This window comes from Aplysia californica, unplaced genomic scaffold (assembly GCF_000002075.1).
Source record: "Aplysia californica isolate F4 #8 unplaced genomic scaffold, AplCal3.0 scaffold00041, whole genome shotgun sequence".
In the NCBI taxonomy this organism is placed as follows: domain Eukaryota; kingdom Metazoa; phylum Mollusca; class Gastropoda; order Aplysiida; family Aplysiidae; genus Aplysia; species Aplysia californica.
In genome coordinates, this window is record NW_004797311.1 from 1,019,080 (window position 1) to 1,031,580 (window position 12,501).

Below are 12,501 nucleotides of genomic sequence, written 5' to 3' on the forward strand. Positions count from 1 at the left end.
AGAGAGAGAGAGAGAGAGAGAGAGAGAGAGGGAGAAATAAAGCGATACAGGGAAGAAGACAAGAAGGAAAGAGATATTATGCTGAAATGGAATAGAAAAGTGGAAGGGGGGAGGATGTAGTGAAAAATGGTTTTGATGCAATGAATCCATTATAATGTTACGTATGACTGTGTTCATCTTTTCCTTCTTCCGCGCTTAACCTTCATATATTCTGACTGATTGGCGTACACAAATGTATTATCTTTTACGTATATGTATATTATGTCATCATTAGTTAATTTCCCTTGACATTATGCACATTGAACATGATACCACGTTCTGACAGGCAATAGTATGAGAATATCCTTATTAGAATTGATCCTATTTGCTTTTAAATTTTAAACCATGCAAAGAATCATTGTCGAAAGAATTTTTAAAAACTTGTACTAATATTACATGCCGTAATAAATTAATGCGTGACAAATGGTTGTGTGTGCTGAAATAGTAACTCATGTAATTCTTCCCTTTCGACTTATTGCAGTTCTCTTTGAGTTCATGTGTTCGATGTCACTTGTCCGTTGGAATATTTAAATTGCTCGTTTGTTAGTGGTTTGTGGTTAGGCTGGTAGCTTGCTTCGGTGTTATTATCAATATTTTTTGATAATGATGATGATGATGATAATAATAATAATAAATAAATAGCATTTGTATAGCGTATATCCCCGCTCAACAGCAGGCTCTATGCGCTTTACACTATGATGATGATGATGATGATGATGAATGCATAAATGCCAACTCCAGAGCAGACCTGACCAACTAAACCAGAGCGAAAAATTCTGAAAACGTTTAATTATTTAACACTATCATCGGTAAACACCAGCATCTGTGGTGCAGTGGTTGGGCCCTTCACCACAACACACAGATCAAAGCTCGGTTCGTATATGGTAAGAATTATTATTACCGAATATCTCAAATCTCCGCTAGGATGTTGGTTCTCTCTCTCTCTCTCTCTCTCTCTCTCTCTCTCTCAGGCTAAAACAGCACCTGGACATGGAAGGCTGGTGCCTCTATAAATAAATCATTGATGGTCTCTCTCTCTGTCTGTCTCTCTCTGTCTGTCTCTCTCTCTCTCTCTTTCTTTCTATCTCTTTTTCTCTTAGATCTATCTATCTCTTTTTCTCTATCTATCTATCTCTTTTTCTCTATCTAACTATCTCTTTTTCTCTATCTATCTATCTCTCGCTCACTCTCTCCCTTCGCTCACTCTCTCGCTCGATCTCTCTCTGCCCAGCTTGGTCCTGTTAGGCAGGTTAGAAGCAGTCTACCTCCGGAATGACCTACATGTATATTGTGTTGATAAAGGTGTAAAACACCTACAATAAGACTGGTAAACCATAACTCACAACTTGTGCTGTTTGACATCACCATCAGAGCTCAAACAGGGATGTCTGTTGCTTATAACGAAGAGAATACAGTAGTTGTTTTAGTCAAAAGCGTAACACCCTGTTAGACACAATGTAAGTCATTCTGAAGGTGGAGGTTAGATTAGTCCCAATTAATTTATAAAACCTAGCTGAGAAAAGAAAAGACTATGAAGGACCAGAAAAATAATTATATGAACCCCTCTCTGACTTGAGCTTTTAATTTTTGCAAGTCCAGGACAAAATATTGTGGCACAGTGGCAGACATTCAGACTCAGACGGTCCAGCATGATGAAGTAAGACATACGTCCTCCTTCTGTTTCTTTATTACAGCTCATGAACAAAGCTTACAATGAACTGTCCTTTGGCACAAGAACTGATTGTACAGTAAAAATATAAAAAAGTTACAAATGTATTTTTACTCTTCCAATATGCAGAGGAAATGGCGACTGTTATTCACTGCAGAGTATCTTAACATAATGTACATGTATAATATTTCACTCACATCTATTATCTATATACAGTACAAAAAAGGTTTACACAGAAAGAAAATCCATGTTCAAAAACACATTTTTGAAAACTCATTTTGTCATGTCACAAATCCTTTTGAGGGATTTCATGTTTCCAATTCAGAACTAAGCATAAAAGCAGAATCCAAGATGGCGGCATTTACCTAGCCGGCTCCCTCAAAATTGAAAATGGGAAAACATTCTTGAATTTTAGTTTTCGGAGACTGGTCACTTTCTGAGAGAATACTGTTAATGGTATGTGCACTTGGGTAAACTGCAGGATCTTTTTGTCTTTCCAATTACTCCTTTAAAGTGGCTGATTCGTACAAATGATATGATAACACTGACAATTTAGTGATAATCCCTATCAATTTTATAGTATTCAAAAAATACCTTCAATCTAAAGTCATTCTTGAAGCACATGACAGGATTCCACTCGGTAAAAAATATGAAGTTACTTTGAAACAACATCTACCAAGAAATTTAATATAATACATGTATAACTGAGGGCTGTAGTTTGTACATGTACTTGTTCACCAAGAGTAACCCACACATACAGCACAATCACAAAATCAACTTACACAAGCACTCATTGTGATATCATGGTATGTCTGTCTGTTTGTCTGTCTGTCTGTCTGTCTCTGTCTCTGTCTCTGTCTCTGTCTCTCTCTCTCTCTCTCTCTCTCTCTCTCTCTCTCTCTCTCTCTCTCTCTCATGACAAAAAAGAAGAAAGAAACAGTATTTTAGTTGTTTATATAAAAACTTTCGACTCACGATACTTTATTCAGTAAATGCAAAGTGGAGTGGGACAACACTTAAATCCTGCATCTGCCACCATAGAATCAGGCTACATTGCAAAGTAAGCCTTCTTAAAAATTTGCTGACATATCCAAAAGTTCTCATTGTAAATACATAAAAAGAATATTTGGTGTAAAACTACTCTAAAAAACATGAATGTAATATACAATTTAAACATAACTAGAAATTACAGAAAACACTTTTCGCACTATTAACACAGATTTTAAAAAGTTTTGTTGAAGGAAGCAAGAAGTTCACATCAAATTTATTTCTAAAAGTTTTGTACATTAGTAAATAAGGCCCATTGTAAGGAAATCACAAAAATGCATGCACATATGACATAAAACAAGAGTTGAACAAGTCACGAGGGATTATGAATGTACATTCACTCCCATCTGAATCATGCATGTAGCATTTGAACACAAGCCCAAAGACTACTGAATTCCATTCACAATATGGCACTTTCTAATCTTCACATTAGCAGCATCTACTAGCTTCACAACTTTTCCAGACTCACTGTCCATTCACAACCATAAGTCACAACGACATAAGCATTCATTGCCATATCAACATTTCACTTCCTGTGATCTGATCCTCGTAAAATATGTGCAGATGATGTTGCTCATAATAGGAAGTAAAAAGTAAAAAAACAAAAGTCTGTCAAGAACAACAGATCATCTACAATTAAGACAAGAACATCTAAAAATAACATCTAAAAATATTATTCTCCCAACATCGAAAGCAAATACAAACTTTACAAACCTAAGAACTGTACCAACTGTACCAAAAAAAAGAAGAAAAAAATAGACAGTTTAAGCGGTTATTTTAAACAGGTCTTTATGGCACTAGCCGACCACTACTTCACTGGGTTCATAGCAGAATTTGTAATTTTTCTCAAAATCAAAAACAAAAATACTTTTAATCCTTTAAGTACAGATAAGCCTTTTAAAAATGGACCTAATCCTTTGTGATCCCCTTACCCTATCTAACAAAAGAAACTAACACCAATGCTAAAACTTGAGAAGTATCAGACTCATTAGCCACCTAAGCAATATAATGCTCCAAGTTAAACTAAATCATCTCCAACCTCAACGAAAGCCTTCGACAGAGTCTGACATGAGGTTCTGTGGCATGTCCAAAGTGAGAAAAATATTGAATAAGGGCTCATTACAACATAAAGGCTTTATACAACAATGCAGATAACTCAGTCTTTTTTAAACAATGTAAAGGGTGAGATATTCCATAACCTGGAGTAAGACAAGGTTGTCGACTCTTCCCAACTCTATACAATCTATTTCTTGAAAGAATTATGAAAGACCTCTATGAACACCATACCACCATATCAGTTGGGAGGTGAAGCATATATATCATTATATGTAACCTCTAATTTGAAAATCATAAGGACCTCATAGAGGTCTCTACAGGCCCTAACAACCAAATTGAACAACAGTGTGGGTTTTTTTTCTCATTTGGAATGGAGGTGAGCAAAGGAAAAATTTTTAAATCATGGTCAACCCTACCAAAGGAAGTCAAGCTAAAATAACAACGAGCAATGTGAAACTGGAAGAAGTCCATGAATTCAAATACCCTGGCTTATGGATTACAGAAGATTGACCAACATCCCACAAAGTTAAGGCCAGAATAAAGAGCAACAGCTATATATGTCAAAACTTTACAAAAACTGGAAGAGCACCGAGATCTGCTTCCAAATCAAATTCAAACTATGCAAATCCCTTGACCTTTTCATGTTTCTACACTACTGGCTGAAACAGAAAGAAAAATCCCATTGCTTCAGATGAAAAATATAAAAAAATTACTATGTATCTGTTATAAAGAGAACAAGAGAAAAAAATTATGTGTGGACAACAATTCAAAATAATATTGAACCATACAAACCACTACAAGCTACAGTAAAAAGGAGAAAACTCGCATGGTTTGGATGAACACATAACTGTAGAAGGTAGTCAAAAAAGAGAATGATAAAGAAAAGCTGGTCTGACAACATTAAAGGGTGGACTAGTTTGTTGGCAGGAGAACTCAACAGGAAGACAGAAAGTGCTCAGTAAACCCCCCCCCCCCCCCCCTAACAACACTACTCAAGGAAGGAGTGAGTTACAGTCTTACCATATCGATACATAGAAGAGCCTATGGAGGTCATAAAATTCATTAGTGGTGTATTTCAATTATTTTTTTCACTCAGTTTTGGACCTAAATTTGGAGAACAAATATATATATATATATATAGCATGAACATTCAATCACAAGGTAGTGTTATAAAAATATCACTGTGAAAATTTCGACTAAACTATCAACAATGATACAAAACTAATTGGCACTGAAACATTAGTATAATCAATTGTATTCGCTTATACTAAAACTTGATAAACACCACAACTACATGTAGTTAATGTTATTCAGAACTGACAAACTTGACCCTGACCTCCATCAAATTGCCAATAGCACAAAGTGGAGAGAGGGCAACAAATGTGTAAAAAGTATAGCTTGTTTTAGAAGTTGACTTAGACCAGATCAACCTATCAACGTAATTCATCTTCTGCGCACATTTTCATCAGGAATAATATCATCACACAGCCAAAATGTTATCTAAATCAAAATGAAACTGATCTGCCACAATACTTAGCATCACAGGCATAAATCACTTAACTCTTTGAGGACATAGCGGACACATATGTCCGATCAGCAGCAGACCAAAGGCAAAGTTGAGGTACATTTTGAATTATCCTACACGAATCAGAAATACGACCTTGCATATTTCATGGCATGCATGTTGTTGCCAACTTTTTAAAGTTCAGATAGAGAAAATATGACAGAAAAATAAGAGTGAATAATGAAGTTACGCTTCTTTTTTAAAGTGCCTCAAACTTAAAGCGTTGTCATATGGCCAGAACATATTGTGTCCTTAACGAATTAATGCAATGAAGCATTTCACAACACTATTTTGACACATAAGAGATTTGGCTTGAAACAAAATTGTCTCCATTTAACAACCTTAAACTATTTTACTACTTTAAAAATGACTAAAAAGGCAAAGATGCTAGCACAGTTACAATATGCAACATGAGCCTCTCTTTGACACTGTGGGAAAACTAGAAGAACATTACCACTCATGACCTCACATCATAACCCCCATCAACTTCAATCAGAACCACTCAGAAATATGGCTGTAAATGTTTTATGCTTCTATCAACACAGTTTGGATCATTTAAGACTCAGGCTATTACAACCCTGCCTGTCAGGGCTAACCAAGATGAGCGGAATACAGTATCCTACTATTAAGGTCGAGATATTCTATAACATAACTTCACCAGGCCTGAATCAAACTCGCGTCTTCTGTGAAAAGCATAAACAATTACAACCCAGATGTTAGTTCATTGGAAATAAACTCAGCATAGAATGAAGGCCAAATGAGATGATTTGATGGTAAGATTCAAGAAACCCTTTATATATCACATTAAGAAAAAAATCAACTTTTTCAGTTACCAGTACATGATGTAGAATGTACATGTACTTTCCTCAATTAAAACTGTAATAAAAAGCAGGAATTTCTAAATTATTGTTTAAATATGCTTTAAAAAATTAACAATTATACAGGAATACCAAATGCGATTGTCTTTTAGTTTTAGTAGAGTTTTTACTGCGCTCCCCAGAAATAGAGGGTCACAAGAGTGTGACAAACATACAAAAGAAGTAGACGAAAAATTACGATGGTAAGGATTAGGAAAGAAAAAGCAGCAGTTCACTGTTGCAGTTCGGGCACAGTTGTGAGAATGACATTGATGAATCAGCCCATTTACAATTCTACTGTGCATAAGAACATGTTAATGTAACTTCTTTCGGAATGGTCTAGAGACACTTCTGACAGTAGCACCGCCCCGGGGGGGGGTGAAGCGATAGTCTTGTAATTACAAAATGACATCTGCTTCAAGATCCGACTGGCACTGAATTTGACACATGACCACCTTCGAGCATGATGACATTTTAGTTTAGCTTACGTTTGAGAAAAGAGAAGAACATCGACACAATAACAGACATTTTGAGCAAGGAAAGAGCAAGATAACAGACAAACACAACAGAAGAGAAGAAAAGAAGAAGGGCCTACCAAGGGAGCCCTCAAATCACCTGTGCATTGTGACATGATTTTTCTACATTCATAAGAAAACTATAAAGTGCAGTATAAAAACCTTTCGTCATCCAAAGGGCTTTCTAGGAACAAATTCTCACTTGTATGTTTGTAACTTACATGTGGACATAAGCTGAGAAAGGTGGTAAAAGTAGTTATCAACATACTATATAAGCAGTAAACATGTACATTAAAAAAGTACTTCCAGTTACACAAAAAAGTCTTGACTCATTATTGAAATGTTTTGATACGTGCCGCAAAGAACAATGCCAAAACATAAATAGGAACCACCGTGTCCCACTCATGTTTTAACGAAACTGAGAGACACAAATGAATAATGAACATATTTTAACTAATTTTTAAAAAATAAGCTTCTTAAAGTTAGAAACTTTGAAGTTTGAGGACCAATTTAATGTCCCTTACTTGAAATCCAACATGGATATTGCTTAAGTGAAGAAAACTTTTCCTATTATTTAGCCGAACTGAAAAAAGCTAATACCACCTTGTGATAACAGGCCATAATTCTGGGAGCCAATTTAGTCTGGTCTTGTTTTTTAAAGCAATGAAGTTCCACGGAGACAATACACGGCTTCCATTTCCAGCAGGCTAGTTAAAGTCAGTAATTCGTTGAATTCCAAACCCTGGGTCAACCCTAGAAGTGCCAGTAGTCTACGTCAGAATCAAATAGCTGCCAATAAAAGTAGACTTCATGTCTAGAAGGCCAACATATAAAAAGCAAAAGATCAGTAATATCAAAGGAACAGGGAGCTGAAAAAATGAGCACGTAAACCAATGCGCTCATCATACACATTGGTGCAGACCAGAAGATATGAACGAGTTTAACAAAACAAACAAGGTAAGGAAATCAGGTTTGGAGGCCAGTGATCTCCACCTTCTTTATCAAGGAACAAGTGTAATGAACAAAGTCAATTATGAATGAGATCATACTATATAACACAATTACAACTGTTCAGCAAGTTTTAAACCTGAGGGAAAATGGAACAGAGACAGAGAAACACAGAGACATTCTGCACAAAGCATTGCTGCACTAACTAAACAACAGTTTGCACACCATAGAGCTCCTTCTTGCTGGTCTGCTCGTGCCCTGGAGAAACTGACCTGTTCCTAGACTTGTTCCTGGAGGAGGACCTTTCTCTGCGAGCATGACCACCGTCCGGGAATGCTGAAGGTCCACTACTAGATGGTAACAGTTCCTCTGTGACCTCAGGGTAAGCACTTTGGGCGGCCTGAGGATAGTACGGTGTTCTCATCTCTTGTTGCACGGCAAGTTCTTTCTTGTAAGTCTGGCTAAACTCATCATCATCAGAAACATTATCCCACTCCCTTGAGCCAGCTTGGGCTATGACGCTATAACCCTCCGTGGACCTCGATGGGAAACTAAGAGGTTGTGACACGTAATCTGGTGAGGTTATCGATCCACCTCGGAGGAATGAGTCTGAACCACTACTGGAAGACTTTTTCGGATTAAGGGGCTGTTCTTCTTCAGAAGCACCATGGTCTGAATAAGGATGTTGTCTCAGGTGAAAATCTTCCTCTTCATCATGATAATCTGGTGGAGGTGAGTCACGCTTTCGTCCTGAAGGTAATGAATTACGTCTATGCTTAGAATAACTTTGAGGATGCATTTCACTTTGGACGAAAACTTCATCACTTCGCTGAGACACTCGCTCTCGAGACAGTCTTCTCTCACAAGAGTTCTGTCTGCTGTTGTAGCCATTGGGGTTCTCCTGTCTGCTGCCTCGACGGTGTGGAGAAACAGACCTCCCTCGTGTTGAGCGAGGCCTCTGTGAGGCGGGGGACTTGGACCTGTTTCTGTGATGCCTCTCCGCTTCAGAAGAGGTTTCATGGTAGAGAGACTTGGGCCTTGTGTCTTCATCAACACTGACAAGACTCTTTGGCCTCACATTTTCTACGCCGGACTTAGGTACAGCATTATGCTGCATATTACTAACTTTTGCTTGTGTATTATTGGCCCTTGGATCTTCATTATTAACCTTTGGTATGCCTTCAAATTTAGCTAGATCATCAACCACAATTTTATTACTCTCCAGCTGACTCAGAACATGGAAGAGTTGAAGTTTTTGTAGGACTGCTGGGAGCTGTCTGATAAATGTATCGTGGCCATATCTTTTCAAGCATTCATCCACCAGTCCCATCTGGATTTTTTCTTCCGAAGAATATCTGAGAACAAAATGCATAAAAAAAGATAGTTCAGTCTTTGCCCACACTTATCCACAATTTTGTGAGGTTAACATTTTTCAACCATGTACATCATAGCTCAAAACTTAAAACAAAGACCTATTAAAGAAAAAAAGTTTCAATGGGAAAATGGTAACATAATGTAAAATCAAGGGAAGGGAAGATAATGAAAGCTATGGAAACACTGTGAAACCATTCATGCCCGACTCATTTGCAAGAACCTACCCCAGTAGTTTGAACAATAATCTGACACAGTAAACATTACAGCACAAAACCATTTCTCTTTCACCCATCCCCCTCAGCAAGAGTTTTAACAGTTTTGTCTTGTCCAACTCGGTCGCCCAAATTTCAGTACCCTATTCATAACTCTTGCTGAGATCGACAAGCGACAGGCCATACAGACAACCTGATAGGGATACATATCCATGGTGTTATGTTCTACTAACTGTGTAACAAGAAGAAATAAATTAAATCTTCTTTTACTCTAAACCCATTGCCAGAGCCAATCTGCAGGTCCTCAATTAAAATCAAAAGTAAGAATGCATAACAAATAGTAGTAAGTACTGTGGGCTAGCTTTTATGTCTTTTCCCATCATTTAAATCTCATGTGTTTTAGGCCAATAAAAAATTTCCAAAACAAACCGCGCAAAACAGCATTAACATCTTGAGAACAGAGGACTAAACAGGTGTTTCATGCGAGTCTATATCAAAACTCTTACTTTTTCCTGAAGTTTCCAAGGTCCTTGCCTGGAATGCCAAACTCTTTACACATCTGTTCTGTCTGACCAACGTCCATGAGCTGTGACAACGTTCTCTTCAAGTCACCACGGCGGACGTTGGGGGCTTCATGAGTGGTCACCTGGAAAAGAAAACAGAAATTTTAGCAAAATTTTCAAACTCCACAAATATGTAAACACTGACAAGAACAATTTGAAGACAAAGTACAGTAGTGAAAGTTGAAGACTTTTACCACTTGCTATTAGATGAGAGTCAATCTCCCTTTTCACAATTGCAAAATATAGGAATTACTAATGGTTTCAAATTTTAAAATAGTTTTTTCTGAATACCAGACAGTCAGCAAAAGAACAAACACATTCGTATTATGCAAATTCCTGCTCAACAGCAAGCTTTTATGCTGTACAATTTCAAAAGAATGCCTAGAAAAAGTACATCCACATGGTTCAATACACAACAGTTGATTAGCAAAACAACTTAGCAGTGAAGATGAATTCGTTTCATAGAGTTGAAAATCATTTTAGGAATTACATAATTTCAAATTACTTGACATGGCAACTGTTTCCATTTCAAAGAAAGAAAAAAAAAAGAAGGTAATAGAAACATCCGTCTTTTACATATCAGTCTGTTAAATTAGACCATTAATTACCTTTACCGGCACTAAATGACCCCTGATGTGTCGAAGTGAAATAACTTTGCAAATTCCTAACCGCTCTAGATCTAGTACAATGAAAATAAACAATCCCACATTGCAAAACAATGTAGTTGTAAATTTTTTTTAAAACCAAAACAAATCAACCAGAATTAAAATAAAAGGTATGTGACAGACCTGCCCAGCCACTGGGCTGACTTCCAGGTAGCGGACGTAGAATGTTCTCATGAGATCATCGCTGTCCTCGTGGAGGGCTGTCTCGTAGTCCCGTGTCGACTCGTGCACGTGCATGATGTCAAAACAACACTGGAACACGCTGCTAGGGACCTGGTTTGGAACATTCTCCAGAGCCCACTCCACTCGGATAGGATCTGTTTGCCGACAGCAATGCACGATCTCATTCAACTTGCGAACCTGTAAAAGAAAATTGCAATGTGGGGTTAGGGGAATCGCATAGTGGTTGATATGATTAGTGGAGGAAGCCAGACAAGTAAAAAAATAATTAGAGTAGTCCATTTCACCTACTGATGCTCAACCAGCTGATTCTACAACAAATTTTACTCCAAATATGAAATGAACCAAAAACCCTGACAGGTTCGTTTATAGTCATCGAACAGTCAAAACGTATTGAAAAAATGAAGTCAATCAGCAGACAGTACACTAGTAGAGAGACATTCACTTAACCTGTTCATTTTACACGGGCGCACCGGCAGTGGAATTTTAGTTGCCGCGGGGGGTTCCCCGCCGGGCGCCTTATCACGTCGGGATCACGGGGGTCAGCTCCCTGTGGCCGCTCTGTCTGGGCCGACTTCATTTCTGGTACTTTTCAACGTACAATTTAAGGTGTATCCTTGTATTTATGGTAATTCTCATTTAGTGCACCCAAAGCACGCATTTCTGCTCTTGAGACTGAAAAAAGAACGGACGTTGTAACTTGTCTGGTTATTTAGTTAGACGCGCTGGAGTCGGCAATGCTAAATTGTAATTTTTTGGGGACTAGCGTGAATGAAAAAAAATCAATATAAAAAAAAGGCCTCGTCAAAATCTGTCGAACTTTTGGAATATGAACGACATAGCATTGGTGCAGATACTCAGAAAAGATGGTATCTGGGCTTATAATAGAAGGCTGTAATTTTGCAATTGTATCCATCGGGCACACAATTCGCTACGAAGTAATTCCTCCAAATACAACTTTATGTGTCTAATATAATCATGAATATTCGCATATTTTCTCGAAAGTTTATAAAAGTTATCATGAAGTTTCTCAATGAAAAGTACAAATCGATTTTAGTGCTAGAATATATCTTCAACGTAGATCTAATACACGAACAGTATCTGTTACACTCCAGAAATTGCTTACTTTTCTTAAAACGCTAAGTCTAGGTTTTGTAAGTTGACTGAATAAAAGGGATGACTTCTCGTAATTGGGTTATAAGAATAATTTCTAGCTTTCCTGGGACACTGAATCAGCACCAGACTTTTCCAGCTTTTTTTTACGTTTCTATGACCATTTGCAATAACTGACAATGTGACTGATTTCTTTACATTCATAATTGTGTCCGCGCATATTTCCTACACAAAAACTAAGAATGAATGTTTTAGCTGTCATTATTTTTATTCCATACTAAAAGTTTATCTCTACCCATGTATTTACACGGTTTTGTGGTTTTTTAAATCGCTTATATTATATCTTTTTAGTTGTATGCAGGCTGCCACAGACACAGCATGATTTATGAACAAACGCAGAGTAACTTTCTCTTGTTTAATAGTAAAATAAGAGCTAACGCTGATCGTCTTTAGTTAAAATATGCAGATGTGCATCTTTCTTCTCTTATAACTTGACTATTACTACTACCGCAGATTTAAGATTTCTCATGGTAAAAGACATGATATTCGTTGTCAGTTTAACACAGAATTTGGAGAGATCTGTCGTGCCTTTTTTAAAATAACAATCATTTATTCATAACTTTGTAACTAAAATAGGACAAATTGGGTACTCTACAAACACTTGTCTAGAACAAAAACTAAGGCACAGAAACTAACCAT

At 37.2% G+C, this 12,501-nt stretch overlaps 1 protein-coding gene across 3 annotated transcripts in view; it reads right to left on the reverse strand.

Annotated features, from left to right (window-relative positions):
• Positions 1-1,687: 1,687 nt before the first annotated feature.
• LOC101859152 overlaps positions 1,688-12,501 on the reverse strand; it is a 43,867-nt gene continuing 33,053 nt past the window's right edge. For all 3 annotated transcript variants that reach the window (XM_013079137.2, XM_013079136.2, XM_013079135.2), the window contains exons 17-19: positions 10,633-10,869; positions 9,788-9,927; positions 1,688-9,050 (exon numbers count right to left, since the gene is read on the reverse strand). In XM_013079137.2, the coding sequence (XP_012934591.1) occupies positions 7,901-9,050; positions 9,788-9,927; positions 10,633-10,869 (1,527 nt within the window). In that variant the 3' untranslated portion in view covers positions 1,688-7,900. The remainder of the gene's footprint in view (positions 9,051-9,787; positions 9,928-10,632; positions 10,870-12,501) is intronic.